Genomic DNA, 19,831 nt, shown 5'->3' on the forward strand with positions numbered 1-19,831 from the left:
CCTACCCCTGCCTGATCAACACAGGAAGCAGCACGAAGTCTCACAAAACTCCTTTCCTAAGGGAAGTTAGAGGAGGCAGGTGTGTCTGACAACAGAGTAAAAACAAAAACAAAAATACATGCAATACAAAAGGCTGAAACCAATGCCTGTAGCGCTGATACGGTTACAAATAAAGCGGCAGGCTAGAGAGAGAGGGAGAGCTCAGCGGGTTAAAGGCTCTAGCCGCAAGAAAGCCTGAGATGCAATCCTCAGAACCCAATGAAAGGTACAATTCCGCAATTCCAGCGCGGACACTGCAGCTCTCCCCGGCTGGCTAGCTCCGGGTAGGATGCAGAACAACAAAAGACCTTGTCTCAAGGTGGAAGGCTAAGACACCTTGGTTGTCCTCTTTCTCGACGCCCGCATTGTGACGTCAGCGCAAACAATTACTAGTTGCTGGCAAGGGGAACCTTGATTAGGCTTTGTGCTATTTTTCACATTAATCAACGCGGACCCCCACATAAAGGCGGAACTGCCCTTGCATTGTACTGAGCCTGACCGGAGGAGGAGGGGTACTCGTCTACCTTAACTCCGCGGTCACCTGACAGCGCGGCAGAGCGAGCCGGCGAGAACCAGTCCCGAGGATCCCCCCCAAACCCAGCCGGTTCCACGAACTATCTAAGCTCCTGTTCTCGCCTCCTCTACCTGGTAGAGGCTCTCCTTAACCACTCGGGGTGGAAGCCGGGGCTCGGGAGGAGGGGGGCTGCGTGGGGAGCAAGCTGCACAAAACGCCGGGCGGGCTCCCGCAGGGCGGTCCACGCCCACCCCGGCACGCGCGCGGTGCCCCGACCCCGCCGTTCCCCGCTGGCCCTTAGCAGCCGGGGCGACTCCGCCCTGGGGGGCCCTGGCTGGCCAGTGGGACGCTCGGGACTCCGGAGGGGCCACGTCCGGGCGTGCATCCGAAAGGGACGCCCTCGGCGACCACCGGGTCCACTCACCTCAGCCACTGCCTGCAGCCGGCAGTGCGCCTACCCCGCGGCCTCGGCCCCGCCTCCGCGACCGTTAGCGCGGCCAGGCCGACCAATCGAACCGAAGCAGTCGATGGCGCCTGGGAGGCGGGGTCCGCGCCGCGCTCTCTTATTGGCTCCGCTCATGGGGGCGGGACTTCCCGCCCACACAGACTTGCGGCCGCTGGTTCGTAGCAGGCGCCGGAGACGCTTTGTCCCCGGCGGGGAGTCTGATGGATCCCAGGGAAGCGAGGAGTACGCTTCTGCGGTCGCGAGTAAACGTGAGGCCCGGCCGCCTAGCCATCACTGGATGCTTGCACTCGCTACGGCTGGCTCTCTCTCACGCCAGGGCTGCGAGCCTTTACCGGGAGCCGTCTGTCCGCTCTCGACTCTCCAACCTCGCTGAAATGCCAGTATAGGCTGGCACTTGATAACATTTCCCCTTTTCCTTGAACATTTCCAAACCTCTACGAAGTACCGAGATGCCTGGCTGACGATGCTCAGTCTAGTTAGGGAGGTGGAGCCCTGTTAGACACTGATAAGCCTGGCTAGTAAGAAGGGTTCCGGGTTACAGAGATGAAAGGGGAGGCCAGGGGAGGCACAACCTCCCTTCAAGTTTGAATCAGCTGAGAAGCTTTGAAAACTTGATCTTCGGGCCTCCAGGTTAATTATATCAGAATCTGTGGAGTGGGGCCCACGTGTCCAAAGTTTATAAGGTCCACCCAAGTGTTTCTAATGTACAGCCAGGAGGGCAAACTGCACGCTTGAGAGAGATAAGACTGATTCTAAACCTGGTGGGGAAGAGGGACTGGGGCTGTGGTTCAGTTGGAAGAATGCCTAGTGTGCACAAAGGCCTTGGGTTTGATTTCTCAGCACCTCCTAAAGCGTGGGGGCACGTGCCTGCAGTCCCAGAATTTAGGAAATAGAAGACAGGAGATCGTTCAAGGTCGTTGCTGGCTTCATCGCAAAAGTCAAGGCTACTTGAGGCCCTGTCTGAAGGAAAAAAACAAACAAACAAACAAACAAAAAAAACACCAGGGTCCCTCTCCACTGTTTTCAAAAAGTAATAGAGGGTTAAGAAATCAAAAATGTTTAAGGGAAAATCACAAACTAGAAGGGAGACCTCAAGTTTCAGGGATCTACCATCGGTTTTTGCAGCTTATAACCACATGGTGTTGCTATTGACAACAAGCCTTTCCAGAAGGTCTAGGAAAATGCAAGTTCCATCAGGGCCCCCTTGGACCTAAAACATCAACTTAATTGACTATCCTCGGGAGTTCCAAGGGTGCTGCTCTCAAGCCCATGTTCAGGCAGGTGGAACTGCTGTGAGCCTGAACTGTGCGTGTTCCCTGCAAACATGTCCCCAGGCTCCTCTTGTCCCTTTTCCTCTGTCCCATCCCTTTCCATATCTGGGTATTCACACTAACGGGCCCTGGCAGATTTTCATTTTCGACTCCCTGACACAATCTTAACTGCTTGCCTTTTCCAGAAAGACGGGGTGAGTTTCCCATTCTTCTGAGACCAGCTGCTCTAATTGCACCCACAGGCCAAACATCCCTGAATTAGGATTATTTTTGAGGCTAGTAATAAAAACAGCTAACTCAAACTGTCTTAAACCAATAAAGCAATGGATTAGGCCATATACAGAAAGCCCAGAGGAGGCAGACTTTGAGCTTGGCTAATTCAGTGGGCCAACCTATTTCATAGGGCTCAGTTGCTATATAGTCTGTGCTGTTGAAAACATGATAAATTCATATCGAGTTTCCAGCTGCCTCCAAGGAGCAACCAGGACCACATACTTTCTTTTCCCATAGAAACGCCTCTAGTTTTGGTTTGGTTTTTTTGTTTGTTTTATTGAGTCAGGTAGATCTGTAGATACACCTTGCCTCCTGATCCATAATTGGGAGATGCAGAGGTGGCTTAAGCCTGAGTTCCAGAGGAAAAAAGGGGGGGCACCCTAATTATAAGTGGTTTCCAAAGCGCTGATGCTTCTTCCATTATTACAAAGCCAATATTGGGAGGGAAACTTTAAATTTTTAAATCCCGGATTTTGGATGTAGTTAGTTATTTTCCTTGTATCTCAGTCTTCATTCTTGTTGAGAAAAAAAAAAAAATGGCCAGGCATCAGTGGCACACATCTTTAATCCCAGCATGGAGGAGACAGAGGCAGGTGGGAGTTCTGGCCAGCCAGAACTACAGAGTAATCTCCAGGACAGCCAGGTCTACACAAAGAAACCCTGCCTCAAAAAAATAGATAGATGATAGGTAGGTAAGTAGGTAGATAGATAGGTAGGTAGGTAGGCAGGCAGATAGAAACTAAATTTGGAAAATCAGCCAATTCATTTCAAAAGGAAAACCAAAACAAAACATATCCTGTGTTTTGTTTTGTGATGGAAGCATTTTCATCTGCTCTCTTTAAGCTGTGGTGTCTCTGAGAAAGTTGGTGAGAGGCAGCATATAAAGCTGAACAGCCTTTGGGTACTTCCTGAGAAACCAGGAAGCAACCTGAGACTTGTCAAAAGCCCCATCAGCCTGAACAAGAATGTTTCGTGTTTAAAAGTTCAAGACCTTTCATGGTGCTTTGCTCAGACATGATTTTCTGCCATATAGTCCTATCAGGTAGGTAACAAATGACGCTTCTTCCCACAGCTGTCCTGCCTCTGTGGAACAGATACAAAATGCAGCCCAAACTGTTGTTCAAGTCTAGTATACCAGAAAGTATAGAGAGAGGAAACAGCAAGCTAACAGATCACCTCATCCAGTTCAGTGCAGATTTCAGTCTGTCTTGGGATAAGCCCCAAACATTAAGCCTAAATTTTGCTTCAAGCACAATATTTTTCTAATAATATACTCTCTTAACAAAAGCATTTCAAATCCCATGTGCCTCAGTCCAAACATAAAGCCTACGACTTCTGAAGGGCTTATAGGTCCCTGTGTAAAATAGAATTACTATAATCACTGCGCTGTTGAGAATTAGAGTCACATAGCAAGAGCTTCATAGATTATGTCATATTAGTCTCAGAAAAGATAGCTAGATTCCAGGAATTTTATGAGAAAATATTATCCTTCTCTAAGCTGTGAGCCACGACCCCACTAGGGTTTCCTGGTTCTCCTAACTTAGAGTTATTTCTCAAAATTAAGGACTTGCTAAAAAGGAATTCAGAAAGGATTTGGGATCAGCCAATCTTGTCCCATCTCTGGAAACTTCCACTCTGTACACCACAAACCCTCTTCATTCTTTCAACAATCATTTACCTTAATTTTACAAATAAAAACAAATACCAAGGAGAAAGCTGCTATGAAGTCTTCCTCTTGGGGATTCTTTCGATTCAAGGTTGGGCACAAAGCAGAGCTCTCTCAGCAGAATGGCTGTAGCGTAGTTTGCTTAGGGATTCAGCACTTCCAAGATCTCTTAACCTAATCAATAGGTTGTTTCCTCTTGTCAGGTCTGTCTTCTCTCCAGACTGTGCTTGCTTAGCACCTAGAAACGCTATCCACTATATCCGTCCCAAAGTTGGAACAACCTTTCCTTACACTATTATAAAGCTACGGAAATAAACTGGAAGATGGAATCCATTCAGGCTTCTATAACACAATACTTCTGACTACATAATCTCTAAACCACATAAATTTGTTGTTTTCTGTTCTGCCTGAGAAGCCCAAGATTAAGGTGCCTGAAGATTAAAAATCTAGAGAGGGGGGTGTAGAGGTGGCTCAGTGGTTAAGAGCACTGGCTGCTCTTCCAGAGGACATGGGTTCAATTCCCAGCACCTCTCACAACTGTAACTCCAGTTACAGGGAATCTGACAGCCTCACACAGACCTAACAGGCAAAACTGCAATGAACATAAAATTAAAAATTAATAATTTAAAAAATCTAGAGAGTGCTTGTTTTGCCTATCCAAGATGGCACCCTCTTCCTGCATCCTTATGAAACCAAGGAAAACTGAACAAATTCTTCGCAGTTAACCTGTCCTGCCTGTTCTTAATTCCAGACTAAACTCTCTAGACTTAACATACTTCATGTACTCCTAGTTGCTTGCTTTTAACTGATTTTTAAAATCACCAATTTCAGAGCTGACATTTGGATCACTGTAATTGTTAAAGTTTGATCATGAACACTTAAACCACCAATTACTTCCTAACCCTTAATCACTTTTCTCCCCTGCCCTGTCCTTAAATATTCCTAAGCCCCATCTTCTCTGTGTTGGTTAATCTTCACTGTCAGCTTGACTGGAATGAGAAATGCCTAGAGAATTAGTGCAGCAATTCTCAGTGTGATGGTGTTTCCAGAGTAGATCAAGAGGACTCTGACCTAATAAATGGAATAATCCCTTGATGATTCACGGTATATTATGGCTTTATCAGTAGAGGGTGAAAAGTAAGAAATGGAGCTAGTTAGAGAAAGTAGGTTACTGGGCTCATGTCCTTGGATGCTGTCTTGCTCTGGCCTCTTCCTGTACCCTCTTCCCTCTGCCTCTGGGTCTGTCATGATGTTCATGAACTGCCTGCTCTGCTTTCTGGGGACCATGGTGAGAAGTGCTCCCATCTGCCATGTCAACCCTGCCACAGGAGACTGGCACCTCTGGAATCCTGAGCCAAAAATCAAAATCTTGTAAGTCGGTTGTTTGTATCAGTTTGTTCGCTAAAATACACCCCCAAAATATTGGTATAGGAGTCTAGGACATTCTGAAGATGTTTCTGAAGTTGTTTGGGCTGTTTTTTGTGTGTCTGTTAATTTTTTTTTTAAATTAACCAGCCAGCCACCTTACCAAAGCAATGAGGTGTCCCCAGGGAGTAGGTCCCACAACAGGGCAGACCCAGGTGAAGGGATTGAAGGCGAGGGCTTCTGAGGGCATAGACGTTCTGAGGGTCAAGGTGGTCTGAATGCTTGTGTCATTTCAAAATTTCTGTGTTGGAACCTTGCTTCCAGCACAAGTGTTAAGAGGTGGGGCCTTTAGGAGGTAAGGAGGTCGTTGGGGGTTCTGCCTTCAAGAACGGGATCAGAGGTCCATCTACCTCTCCCACCGGGTGGATGTTTTGGAACAAGATCCTGTTCTGCCTGGCTCAAGAGATGCCCATCACTGAAATGAGTTTTGTCAAGAGGGATGATTCTAGAGGCGGCTGTGTAAAGATGGGAGAGAAAATTTTACGTCTGTCTCCCCGAGGCAGACACACTTAGGACAAACACCTTAAGGAGTTTGGGTCTTTAAGGAAGTAAAGGATTGGGCTCTAGAGAATTGCAAGTTTGAGGTCTGTCTGGGTTATAGTGTAAGCTCAAAACCGCTCTGGGAAATTTACGAGACATCTCTAGTATCACAAGGCAGAGAAAAAGGAAGGGACACCAGAATGTCGGTTTAGAGAACCAATGTCATGAGCAGGTTTACCTTCCTTAGGCTTCAGGGCAGCACGGGTCCTGAATTTTTGCCCACCAAGTTCACCCCAACAACGGAGCCAGGCACTCTGTGAGGATGGCTCTTAGCAACGTTTGTTGTTGGGCGTTGCTCAAAGGGCAGGACTTGTTTGATGTCTGGGGTACAGGCTGAGGAAGGCTTGTGCAGAGAACGAAGCATCAGGTTAGACAGCTACTCCGGGAGGGTAAGGAACTGAGGGCGGTAGATGGTAACCTGTACTGTTCCCATGCGCATGCTCCAGAGCTTCCGGTCCCCAAGCTTGCTGCAGGAGCAAGGCCTTGCAGTCTAAGGAATCAGACCCAACACGCTGCTTTGCAAAGGTGGTTCATAGGCCACAGCCCAGGTTGGGGAGCAGGGGTCAGCCTGAAGCCACCCATCTATGGTAGCCATGGCCAGACCTCAGTAGCATCTGACCAGGCAACTTGCTTCCCTGCGGCTTTAATGAGTTATGCTACCCAAAAGACTCTAGCAGTGGATATTAATGCTTTGACCGTCCATTCCCACGACAGCCACCCCCAGCCCACCCCCGTGCACACCCATCCATTAGTTTCTTCTGGTCTGGTTCCTTTTCCCAAATAGTTCCTACTTCTGTGCCTTGTTTTGTTGTTGTTGTTTTGTTTATTTTGCTTTTTTTAAATTTAAATTCAACATGAAAGAAAAGATGTAACATATGTCTTTCCAGGTGTGATTTCATTGCCTCAGCATGTTTGTTTTCAGTTCTATTCATTGTCCAGTAAACAGCATGATTGCATTCTTCATGGACAGATAATATTCCATTGTGTTTATATGGCCTTCGTTTTCTTTATCCATTTACATGTTTGTCGCCACTAAGGCTTATTTCATATCTTGACTATTGCACACGGTGTCCAAACAAACATGGATGTCTAGGTATGCCTAGGTTATGCTGAATTAGATTTCTTCAAGTACGTAATTGATTAATCATGCCATATGGTGATTTTATTTTTAGTTTACTTAGGTACCTCCATACTGATTTCCATAGTTGTCTGCATTATCTTACATTCCCAAAAACAGGTTCTTTTTTTTTTTATAAAGATGTATTTATCTTTACATATGAACACTCTGTTTGCATGTATGCCTGCATGACAGAAGAGAGCATCAGATCCATTTATAGATGGTTATGCACTGCCAAGTAGTGCGAGGAATTGAACTCAGAACCTCTGGAAGGCCAGACAGTGCTCTTAACCCCTGAGCCATCTCTCCAGCCCCCAACAATAAGGTCAATTACCAATCATTATTATTGTCCTTTCTCCCACCTTTCCTTCTTTCCTTCCTCTCGCTCTCTTTTATTGAAAACTTAATATATTCTGTATATTACCCCTCTGTTGGGTGAAGTTCTGATAAGTATTCCCCTCTAGTCTGTATGTTACCTCTTTCCCTGATGCATCATTTCCTATGCAGAGCTTTTGAACATCACAGATCCCATCTGTCAATTCTTTCTTACAGTTTTTGTTTAGCTCTCTTCATTTTATCTTATGTGCGTGTGTCTTTTGCCTGCATGTATATCTGTATATTTATGTGCACTGAGCCACCACATGGGGGCTGGGAACCAAATCTGGGTCCTGTACAAAAGCAGCAGATGCTCTTAACTGCCTTCCGAGTGGTGGTGTCTAGGCATACTTGGCATATGTCTCTCTTCTTTATCTCACCAATGACCCATTACATACATATTCAAGACTGCACCCGTTAGCCAGATATGGTAGCTCATGCCTGGTAGGCCCAGGGGAGTTTGAGTTAGGAGGAATGCTACGTGGTAAGTTCTAGGACAGCCTGGGCTGCCGAGTATAAGACTTCGTCTCCAAACATTATATTAACAAGAGTATATTGGTCATTCTTTATGTATTCCTATTTGCCTTGCCTCTTATTTCTAGTTTATTCCACTGGCATATGATATAATAAAAAGCAGCTACTTAATTTTGTTGTATTAGTTAAGATGTGTTGCCTTAAAAAATGGTTTTTTTAAAGAAAGTCTGTGGGCTACTGAGAAGAAAATGTACTCCACAGATGTTAAACGAAATCATTTATAAGCGTCTCTGGAGTCCGTTTTATCCATGATTCATTTTAACTCTGAAGCGTCATGCTTTTTAGTCTGGATGATCTCCCTGCTCATGAGAATTGTGTGCTGAAGTCCCTCACTGCTATTATATCCATGCCTATCTGTCACCTTTATAACAATAGGACTGGAGAGCACTTGCTGCGTGCGTAGCCATGAGAACCAGAGTTCAGATCCCTAAACCCAGGTTACAAGCCAGGCATCTGTCACACGCCTTTAACCCAATCTCTGAGCCTAGCAGAAACAGGAAAGTGTCTAGGGTTTGCTGGCTCCCAACATAGATAAGAAAACACAAGACCCAAGTTCAGGGAGAGACCCTACCTCAAAGAAATAGAGAGTGACAGAAAACACTTGACAAGCAACTCTCCCCCTCCCCGTCACACACAGACACACTTTTGCACATGCACTCACACACACATAAATAAATAAAAGATTAAAAAAAAAAAAACAGAAAGAAAGCAAGAGAAATAATAAGATGAAAACATAAAAGGCTGAAAAAACAAACCAGGAAGGTGGCTTCCATCTGTAATCCCAGCACCGAGGAAGCTGAGGCCAGTCTGCACTGTAGAGTAAGGCTGGTCTAAAAATCTTTGAAAGTGAGTGAGATACCCCCCATCTCAAACAAACACCCCAAAATGGGCTGGAAACATACCTTAGTGGTAGAGTACCTGCCTGGCATGTACAAGGCCCTAGCTGATTGTTTGTTTCAATTATTATATGGTTTTAAAGAAATACACTGAAAGCTAATGCATTTCAAAGGGAAGGGGATTAGAAAGTTTTGTTTGTTTGTTTGTTTGTTTTTAAATAACAACTGACAACAGAAAGTTCTTTCTTATCATCTGTTATTGGCGCCTGCCAGGTGAAAGGGTGGTGGGTTACAGCTGGAGTCTCTTTTTCATTCCTGCCATTAAAACTGGTGCTGTATGAATACTGAGGTCAGGACCAGTTCTTTCCGTCCTGTACCGGAAGCCACTTGTGGTCTCAATGAACTTCGTGGCCTGTGGGTCAGGTAGGTTCCCACGGTCCCCTTAGCAGTTCATTCCAGAGTAGCAAATAGCCAAACTCAGGGGCGTTCTCCTCCCCCCCGCCCCATCCCCAAATGTATCTGAATGCAGTGGAGACAGACAGAACGCCCAGATCTGTACTGGACAGGGAACACTGAGCCAACCTCGAACTCTCGAGGTTTGCAGATCCCACCCAACGGGGGCCGGGACCCTGGGGCTGAGCATGGGGCACTCGTCCCTCTCACACGTGGTAGGAAGGCTATACCAGGTGACCAGCAAGTCTCAGGATGTCATGCCCACAGTGATGTTAGGTCTCCCTTGCCGAGAAGGCAGGGCCACCACCTGCTACATCAGTTGTTACCAAAAACCACTGCTACTCAGCAGGGAATCCACTAGCTGGTTTGGTTTGGTTCGGTTCAGGTTTGGTTTGGTTCGGTTCAGGTTTGGTTTGGTTTGGTTTGGTTTGGTTTGGCTTCGTTTGGTTTGGTTTGGTTTGGTTTGGCTTCGTTTGGTTCAGTTCTTTTCAGTTTGGTTTGGCTTCATTTGGTTCAATTCTTTTCAGTTTGGTTTGGCTTGGTTTGATTCAGACAGGGTCTCATGTGGCCTCAATGCAGCAGAAGACAACCTTGAACTCCCGATGTCCTCCTGCCTCTGCCTCCCCAGATGCTAGAATTGTAGATATGTGCCACCATGCCTGCCTAAGAAAAGCATCTTCGAAAGTAGGTTCACATAGGCAATGACTTGAGAAGCTAAAGACTGACATTTATCATGAAAGAACATGGCTATGAATAAATAAAGAACACAGCCATCGCAAATTCACACGTGATATGTGAATATGTATTGGGACGTATATTATGAAGCACATGTGGGGGCCAGAAAACAACCTCGTGGAGCCCTTTCTCTCCTTCCACACTTGGGTTCCAAGGATCAAACTTAGACCATCAGGTTTGCATAGTAAGTTGAAGCCATCCTGGAATACATAGTACCCTGTCTTTAAAAAAAAAAAAAAAATCTGGTATTTTCATCTTGGGAAGATTAATGGCTAGTCTATTACTGTTTTAGCCCATTTTATTTTTATTTATTTTTTTTTAATTCTCTTTGTTCCCTTTAAAGGCCGTGGAAAATGAAAGATGTTGTAGCTATCTGGGATGTTACTTTAAGTGATGGCGTCCACAAGATTGAATTTGAACATGGGACCACATCAGGAAAACGAGTTGTATATGTGGATGGGAAGGTAGGAAAACATACTATGACTTTGTAAACTATAACACAGAGATGCTCCCTCTCTTTTTCTTTCCTTTGTCTCTCTGAGACAGGGTCAGTCTATGTAGCCCTGGCTGTTCTGTGACTTGCTGTGTAGATAGATCTGGCCTCAAACTCACAGAGATCCTCCTGCCTCTGCTTTCCCAGGGCTTGGGGTTAAAAGTGTATGCCACCACACCCGTTGAAGCTTGCTTTCTTAGGCTTTCATTATTTACTTTTTTATATGTAAGGATGTTTTTGCCTGTATGCATGTAGGTGTGCCACGCATGTGCCTCTGAAGACAGGATAGGGCATGAGAACCTCTGAGCCTGCAGTTACAGCCAGTTGAAACAGCCATATGGGTGCTGGGAATTGAACCTGATTCCTCTGGAAGAGCACCTAGTGCTCATAACCACTGAGCCATCTCTCCAGCCCTGAAGCTTGGTTTTATCTGTGTAGCTTTTTCATATATAAAGAAGACAGGCAGCAGCAAGAGAGAGAGCTACTGGGACTGGCAGGGGCCTTTAAAACCTCAAACCCCGCCCCCAATGATGCACTTCCTCCAACAAGGCCACGCCTCCTAATCCTCTTTTTTTTTTTTTTTTTTTTTTTCAAATAGTTCCACTTTCTGGTAACTAAACATTCAAACATATGAGCCTATGAGTGCCATTCTTATTTAACAACATAATCGCCTAAAAGTTTTCATTATTTCTTAAATGTTAAATATTAAAATTCCCTCCATTTGTACATTTTAACCTGTTCTATTTTATCATCTAGGAAGAGATAAGAAAAGAGTGGATGTTCCAGTTAGTGGGGAAGGAAACTTTCTGTGTTGGACCTTCAAAAACCAAAGCTACCATACATATACTCTCTGGCAAAGGTTATGTTTTTAAATATACTCTAGACATTGAGGGGAAAAGCTTCAAGAAGTATATAGAGAACAGATCAAAAATGACCAATACCTGGATATTGCACTTGGACGGTGAGAACTTCAGGATTGTTTTGGGTAAGTAGGAGCTGTTTCTGTGGAATGAATTATATTTTTTAATTGAAAATTAATAAAATAAGCCAGGCACGGTGGTGTATGCCTGTAATCCCAGGACTCGGGGAGGCAGAGACAGGTGGATCTCTGTGCATTCAAAGGCCAGCCTGGTCTACAAAGTGGGTCCAGAAACAGCCAAAGCTACACAGAGAAACCATGTAAAAAAAAAAAAAAAAAAAAGAAAAGAAAAGAAAGAAAATTTATAAAATATATTCTGTAATATATTCTGAACGTAACTTCCCCTCTCCCATCATCTTCTCCCAGATGATTCAGATCCTCCCCACCCATCCAACTCCATGCTTTATCTCATTAGAAAACAAACAGGTAAAAAAAAAAAGAAAGAAAACAAACAGGTAAATAAACAAACAAACCAGAATTTAAAAATTGGAAAAAGTCACAAGAAACACACAAACAAAATCAATAAAAAACACAAAATTGGGAACCATACTATACAAGCAAAAGGACAGTTAGAAAGAAAGAAAGAGAGAGAGAGAGAGAGAGAGAGAGAGAGAAAGGAAGGAAGGAAGGAAGGAAGGAAGGAAGGAAGGAAGGAAGGAAGGAAGAGCCCAGACAAAGCAATAGGAGAAAAATAATCTTCAAAACCATCACTGAGTTTGTTTGAATTGGTCCTCTACCGCGGAGTGCGAGGCCTGCCCTTAAGTGTGGTTTACACACCCAGTGAGACTCCGTTGGAGAAAACTGATTTTTTTTTTTTTCTTTGCAAGCAACTGTCAGTTGGGGGTCACTTCTTGGTTAGGTGGAAGACTGTGTCCCACTTGCCCCTCTGTAACCCTATGCAGGCCATATTAGATTTTTCCCTTTTTCTTTTTTTTTGTTTCTTTTTGCGGTACTAGATTGTTGTAGTGACTATTTAATCATTCCCTCATCGAGTTAAGTGGGAGATCTGAGTGAGAGAGAGGGAATGCAAGAGTCTTTTGTTTCTCATGCATCCATGTGAGCAGGTCATCATTCAACCCTCAAAGGGTTTGTTTGGCAGGAGAACAACTTATTTGTGCATAAACATGTGAGAAGATCTTTTATCTCTTTATCTCACTCATGATTTAACAAGGAAAGACCAGTTCAGAGGACTTTTTTTTTTTTTTTTTTTTGAGATAGGGTGTAGTCCTGGCTCTCCTGGAACCCACTCTGTAGACCAGGCTGGCCTCAGAGATTCCCCTGCCTCTGCCTCCCAAGTGCTGGGATTAAAGACATGCACCACCACACCTGGCTTTCAAAGGAGAATTTCAGAACAAAAACAGAGCTTAAGCTCTAGGCCGGTGGTACAGCACCTGCCAGGCATGTGCAAGGCCCTGGTTTTGCTCCCCGGAACCAAGACGAAAGCAAAGGTAAAAACATACCAACCAACCAACAAACAAATGAAAAACAGAACAACCCCAACGCCAACATATACACACAGGCAATTATACTTACATACATATGTGCACATGTAATTTTATTTGTACACATATACTTGTGTGCTCAGAAATGCTGACGTGGATTTGCACATAGATGGAAAACTATCTCAGCGGAGACTTAGTCCACTTCCAAATGAGATTCATTCATTTGCATTTCTATGGACAAGAGCTAGTTTCAGTACTATCACGATTGTAAAATTGTGAACCATCTCAAAGCTGCAAGGTGGAGGCAGTAGGAACACAGAAGAGCAGGAACCGGGGCTGGAGAAATGGCTCATCAATGAAGAGCACACACTGCTCTCTCAAAGCTTTGATCCCAGCACCCGCACCTGGTTGCTCACAACCACCTTACCTCTATCTCCAGGGATTTGCCATCCTCAACTTCCTAGGGCTCTAAGTATGTGGACATACATACCAAAAAAATGTATGCAAAACCCAGCCATTCCTGAATTCCAGCACTCAGGAGACAGAGGCAGGAGGATCTCTGTGAGTTTGAGGCCAGCTTGGTCTATATAGGGAGTTCTAGGGCAGCCAGGATCTCTCTCTCAAAAAAAAAAAAAAAAAAAATAAGAAGAAAAAAAAATAGAAACTTAAGGTTTATTAATAAGGTAAGAATCTTTTGTAGGTAATGAGTATATGGCTTCATTAGATAAAAACCATCAATTCCAGAGAACGAAGTTTTGTGTTGTTTTTTTAATGTTGTCCTCGTTTCTTTCTGGTTGTGATCAAAACTGTGACTTCAAAACAACATAAGGAAGAAAAGGTTTCTTTTAGCTGACAGGTTACAGTCCATCTTGAGAAAAGTCATGGCAAGAACTCAAGGCAGGAACCTGGAGGCAGGAGCCTGGAGGCAGGAATCATGAGGAGCACTGCTTGCAGGCTCGCTCTCTCAGCCCTCTTTTCTTCTGCGCTGACCATACACAAGACAACCCGTCCCAGACCTGGCCACAGGCCAGTCTCATCTAGGAAATTCTTTAACTGAGGCTCCCGCAGATGACTATAGGTTGTGTCAACCTGACAGCTGAAGTTAACTAGGACGCATGTAGATGCATTGTCTATATTGTGTGTATAAAGTAGGCATAAGTGTAAACATGCATGCTCGTGTGTGTGAGCACTCTGTGGTGCCTAGGCTAGAGGTCAGAGGACAACATCAGCTGTTGGTTCTTGCTTCCCACCTTGTTTGAGACAGCATCTCTTTATTGGTTGCTATTGATACAGCAGGCTAGCTAGTCCACAAGCTTGAGGGGATTTTCCTGGCTCTGTCTACCGTCTCACCATAAGAGGACTGAGACTACAGACCTATCTGAACTTTACGTGGGTTCCAGGGACTCCAACTCAAGTTCCCATGCTTCCATAGTGATTTTTTTTAACCCACTGATCCATCTCTCCATCTCTCATGGGGTTTTGTTTTGTTTTGTCTTATTTGTTTTTTTGTTTCTCTGTGTAGCTTTGGCTGTCCTGGGCTCACTTTGTAGACCAGGCTGGCATCAAACTCACAGAGATCGGCCTGTCTCTGCCTCCCTGAGTGCTAGGATTACAGGTGTGCACCACTGCACTCAGCCAGTTGATAGTTTTTGGCTAGCCTCCTTGCTTCTGGTTAGCCTTACTACTTCCATCACTAAAGTGAATTCATTATGATCATGTTAATTCTCTGATTCATTTATTTAGATAATACTTATTAACTATCTCAAAAATAGCAGTTAGTGCATCAGACACTGAGAACATACAAACATTCAGACATTTCTAGTCTACTGTTAAATTGAATGATAGCAAATAGCTTTTTTTTTTATTCTTAAAAACTCATACATTAACATACAAAGTATTAGATATCACTGTGGCAGTTTTGAACTGAGTGTCTTTTTAAAAGGTTTATTTCTCCATTTTTACTTTTTATGTGTTCGTATATCTACATGTATATATGTGCATTCCTTGCATGCCTGGTGCTTGCTGAGACCAGAAGACGGCACCAGATCTTCTAGCACTAGAGTTAAAATCCACCATCTGGGTGCTGGGGAATAAACCTGGGTCCTCTCCAATAGCAACTGTTCCTTACTGCTGCGCCATCTCTTCAGTGACCTCCACCCCTTTGAGACAGGGTCGAACTGTTGTCATTCTGGCTGACTTCAAACTCACAGAAATCCTCCTGCCTCTCACTCCCAAGTACATTACCGTAAAGATTAAAGGCATAGCAATGCAGTTTTTTTTTTTTTTTTGGGGGGGGGGGCGTTGACATAAGTTTTTCTCTGTGTAATAGCCCTGGCTGACCTAGACTCCTTTTGTAGACCAGGCTGGCTTCGAACTCACAGAGATCCACATGTCTCTGCCTCCTAACTGCTGGGTTTAAAGGTATGCACCGCCACTCTGGCACAACTTTTTTTTTTTTTTTTTTTTTAATGAAAAAGGCTTATTGATCCAGGAGTGGTAGCTCATTGCCTATAATCATTCTACTCTAGAGGGGGAAGTGGAAGTGTCGGCTGTCAAGTGTGAGGTCAGCTTGATATACACAATAAGCTCCAGGACAGCCTGTACAACACAGTAAGACCCTGTCTTAGAAGAAGGGGGACACGGAAGGGAGAAGAGAATGCCCTGGCGTTGCAGTTCATTCGATGGAGTGCTTGCCTAGCGTTCCGGATGCCTTTACTTCTACCACAGCACAAACAAACGGGTTTATTATGGCGCACGGCTGTAATCCCAGAGAGGTGCGGACAAGAGGATCAGAGTTCCAAAGCCGTCCTCTGGCTTCTGCCTCCTGAGTGCTCAGGCCATAGGTGTGTGCCATCATTCCCAGGTTTTTCTTTCTGTCTTTGAGGTAGAGAGCTCCGGGGGGGATCTGGCACCGTCTTCTGGCCTCTGTGGACCCCTGGCACACATGTGGTACATGGACATATATGCGAGCAAAACACCTGTACACATACAAATGAAAATAAATATAAGAAGTTAACTCTGAATATAGAATTATAACATTTAAATGTTGTTATCTTTACAGAAAAAAATACTATGGACGTATGGTGCAATGGAAAAATAATAGAGACCACGGTAAGTTAGCCATTCCTAGTGCATGTGTACACGTGACCAAAGGTTGCTGCATTTCCTAGTACTTCTTTTTTCCCGTGTATCGTGGGCTAACCTCAGCCTCAATCCTCTTGCCTCAGCCTACTCCGCGTTGGGTTTGCAAGTGCTGAGCCATCACAGCCAAGTTCTAATTCTGGTGATTATTGTAACTAACCAGAGTTATCTTAGCAAAACCAAAAGGATGCTTTACTCTATGCTCTAAAATCTTTGCCAGACAGTCCTTGGGGTGGGGGGAGGAGGGCAGTGAGAGTTCGGAAACAATCTGTAGTCTGAGCTGGCACAGCCACACACTCCACCATGCCTCTTCCTGGGGAGGCTTTCATCCTGAGAAGTACTCGTGTTTAAAAAGCTCCTCCCCCAAGAGCTGGGGTCCTCTTCGTTTGTTCCTCTGGAAATCATGTGGAGCAGGCCCCTGAGAACTGATGATTTGCAAGTACGAGCCTTCACCCCTCCGTGCTGCCAATGCTGCGACCACAGATTACACTTGGGCAGGAAGGTTTTACACACATACTCAAAGTACATGGATCTTAACCTAAAAGTGAGGTGTTTTGTTTTTATTTTTATTTTATTATTGTTTTTGATGTTTGTTTGTTTTAGAGGCAGGGTTTCTCTGTGTAACAGCTCTGACTGTCCTGGAACTCACTCTGTAGACCAGGCTAGCCTGGAACTCCCAAAGATCTGCATGCCTCTGCGTTCCTAGTGCTGAGATTAAACAACATTTTCATTCCCTAAGCCTGGCAGATGTAACCTAGTCACTCAGGTTTTATCTCCAGAACTTAAGTCCTTCCCTGGAATAAACCTGCTCACAGAAGCTTTGGTTATGCGGGGGCCCAGAGAACTCTCCAGGCCTATGTGGCCCCTGCAGAAGAACAGTCATTATCATGCATGGGGTCAGGTACCCACTGTGGGCCTAGCACCAGGCCTAGTGGTCCTTCTCCTCCATGTCCACCCCCCAAGCCTCTAGAAAGAGAGTCAGAACTGCCACCACGTTCCCTCCCAGTCTCAAGGAATTCTGTGGTGTATATCGGTGTTGAGGATGTGTTTTTAAGGGCTGACAATGTTGTTCAGTGCTTGAGCAGAGCACGCACCTCACAGGTGTAGGCTTCTGGGTTCCGTATCAACCACTGAGGAGGAGAAAGTGGTTTTAAATAAGGTAAAAATTGTGTTCATCTGCTATGCCTTTGTTCCTTGGTAACTGGCAGAAAACCAGCATGGAAAACTCTCTCTCTCTCTCTCTCTACCTATAGCCTAGTTGCTAAGCAGTGTGGCTAGCACAGCTAAGGCAGCAACCTGCCCCAGTCTGGAGACACCTACAATAAAGTGCTCCGGCCCCCTGTGGGCTTCTCATTTGCATTTTTACCCCTAAGAGGTATCACCAAAATTATGCTCGTCAAATAGCCAAGAAGCACCTTACAAGGATTGTGTGACTAACCCTTGCTCTGCCCTCCAAAGGCTCATTAAAGAGGGGGCGGGGATCTCTGCACCCAAAGATATGTCTGGGCCAGTGTTCAGTCCATCTCCCTTCCCCTTCAAGAGCTCTGTCTGTTTGGCCTCTGTGATGCTCCCAGTAAGGGGATGGATGGGGGTTGGGGTGTGTGTGTATTTTGTTTGAGTTTTCAATGCTGGAGATCAACCCCAGTGTGTTATACATGCTAAGTGAGCACCCTGGCCTGTCCACAGATGAGCGTTAAGGCATTGGTTGTGGTTTCCTTGTTTGCTGGCATGTTTTTTTTTTCCTACCATCCTCTAAAGCCCTCTCAACCTTCCTAATGCTGCGACCCTTTAATACAGTTCCTCAGGTTGTGGTGAACCCCCCCCAACCATATTATTATGTTTGTTGCTCCTTCATAACTGTAATTTTACTACTGGTATGTATCACAATGTAAACGTCTGTGTTTTCTGATGGTCTTAGGCCACCACTATGAAAAGGCCAACCCAGAGGGGGGTCGTGACCCACAGGTTGAGAAACTCTTCTCTAAGGCTCTCTTCCTCTAAGGCTCTTTGATGTTTTGTTCCCCTCTTCTTTCTGGAGATTAGTGCTGTTCAGCAGAAATATAATGTGAGCCATGAGCATTAAGTCTCCATGAGTATTTAGCAAATATGCTAAAAAAAAGTTAAAATGAGACTTAATGTAAACATTAAAGTTAATTAATTGTAATATGCTTAATTAAAATCAATTTATCAAGATTGTTAAGCCAAGGACAGAGACTCATATCTACAATCCCAACATTTGGTTGGGAGAACACTGGAGCACTGAGGCAAGGAGGATTACCATGGGTTCCAGGCCAGCCTGGATTGCATAGTTAATAACAATTATATATAATAATGGGTCAGCCTGGGCTACAGAATAAGACCCTATTTCTTTTGTTTGTTTGTTTGTTTGTTTGTTTGTTTGTTTGAGACAGGGTTTCTCGCTGTAGCCCCGGCTGTCCCAGACTTGCTTTGTAGACCAGGCTGGCGTTGAACTTACAGAGATCCTCCTGCCTCTGATTGTACTGGGATTACAGGTGTGCACCACCACCCCTGGCTAGAAGACCCTATTGCTGAAAGCAAAAGGAAAGACTTCTAATTTAATAAGTAATCAACAAAGGAAGTTATTAGTGAGTTCTGTACCTTCATACGTTCACCGTAGGTTTCAGATCAGTTATATGTTTTAAGCAGAGGGTATGAATTTCATTTCTAAGGAGACACACTTCAAGTACTCGGTAGATTTAGTGGTGTCTAGTTTTAGTTACTACATGTGCATTTTATTATAAATTACATTATACCCCAAAGGAAGCAGAATTTTAAGCTGGTTGGGAACACTCCCCTTGCAGAGTAGCGCTTTCAAGTCATGTGCCTCAGTTTTCTCCTCTATAAAGTGGGCACAATAAGAGTACTTGTTTCATGGTTGTTGTGAAGACAGGATTAAGGACGTGGAGGCAAGAGGATCAGGAGACTACGGTCAGCCTGTGCTACCGTATGTCATTATCATGCATGGGGTCATGAGTTCTGTCTTAGCCTAAGCTTGGCTACAGAATAAGACCCTGCTTCAAAAATCAAAACAATTAATGAACATGAGGAAAGAAACTTTGAATTTCTAACAGAAGCATAAAAGCATGCAAATGCAAGCTTTAAACTCCGAGTATACGGCGCTTAACGTTTTACCAACACATTACTTCATTATACCGCACTTTTAAAAGACAGCACCACTCAGACAGAGAGGTTTCTGCAGCGCTGATGGCCTCCTGCTCTGCTGTCCTAGGGCGCCTTTGTAGAAGACGGGACTGAAACACACTTCAGTGTCGGGAGCCATAACTGTTACATAAAAGCTGTCAGCAGCGGGAAGAGCAGAGAAGGCATCATCCATACGCTCATTGTGGACAACCAGGAAGTCCCAGAGAGTGAGGTTCTAAACCGAAGAGGTGACATCAGGACTTGCTAATGGCTGTGGTCATTAAACGTGTTCAGTATGTATGTAGATTTGGTCTTCGATGTTTTCATTTTTATCTTTTGTTACCTGAAACTGTAAAGTTCCAGTGGTCAGGGGAAAAAAACATCATGTGGAATCTTAAAAGTTATTTTAAATATTTTATTTATATTATAC

General features: G+C 44.6%; 2 protein-coding genes across 6 annotated transcripts in view; one reads left to right on the forward strand and one right to left on the reverse strand.

The window, feature by feature from the left end:
- The window catches only part of Cep70 (centrosomal protein 70), a 53,033-nt gene extending 51,994 nt beyond the window's left edge, over positions 1-1,039 (reverse strand). For all 5 annotated transcript variants that reach the window (XM_060385453.1, XM_060385452.1, XM_060385449.1 and 2 more), the window contains exon 1: positions 978-1,039. The gene's annotated coding sequence lies outside the window, so the exon portion shown is untranslated. The remainder of the gene's footprint in view (positions 1-977) is intronic.
- Positions 1,040-10,597: 9,558 nt separating this feature from the next.
- Positions 10,598-19,669, forward strand: Faim (Fas apoptotic inhibitory molecule). Its single transcript, XM_021636582.1, has 4 exons — positions 10,598-10,708; positions 11,494-11,722; positions 16,160-16,209; positions 19,490-19,669. Exons 1-4 carry the CDS (start codon positions 10,598-10,600, stop codon positions 19,667-19,669), a joined length of 570 nt encoding a protein of 189 aa, XP_021492257.1.
- Positions 19,670-19,831: the final 162 nt, after the last annotated feature.

The sequence above is a fragment of the Meriones unguiculatus genome, chromosome 6 (assembly GCF_030254825.1).
Source record: "Meriones unguiculatus strain TT.TT164.6M chromosome 6, Bangor_MerUng_6.1, whole genome shotgun sequence".
In the NCBI taxonomy this organism is placed as follows: Eukaryota; Metazoa; Chordata; class Mammalia; order Rodentia; family Muridae; genus Meriones; species Meriones unguiculatus.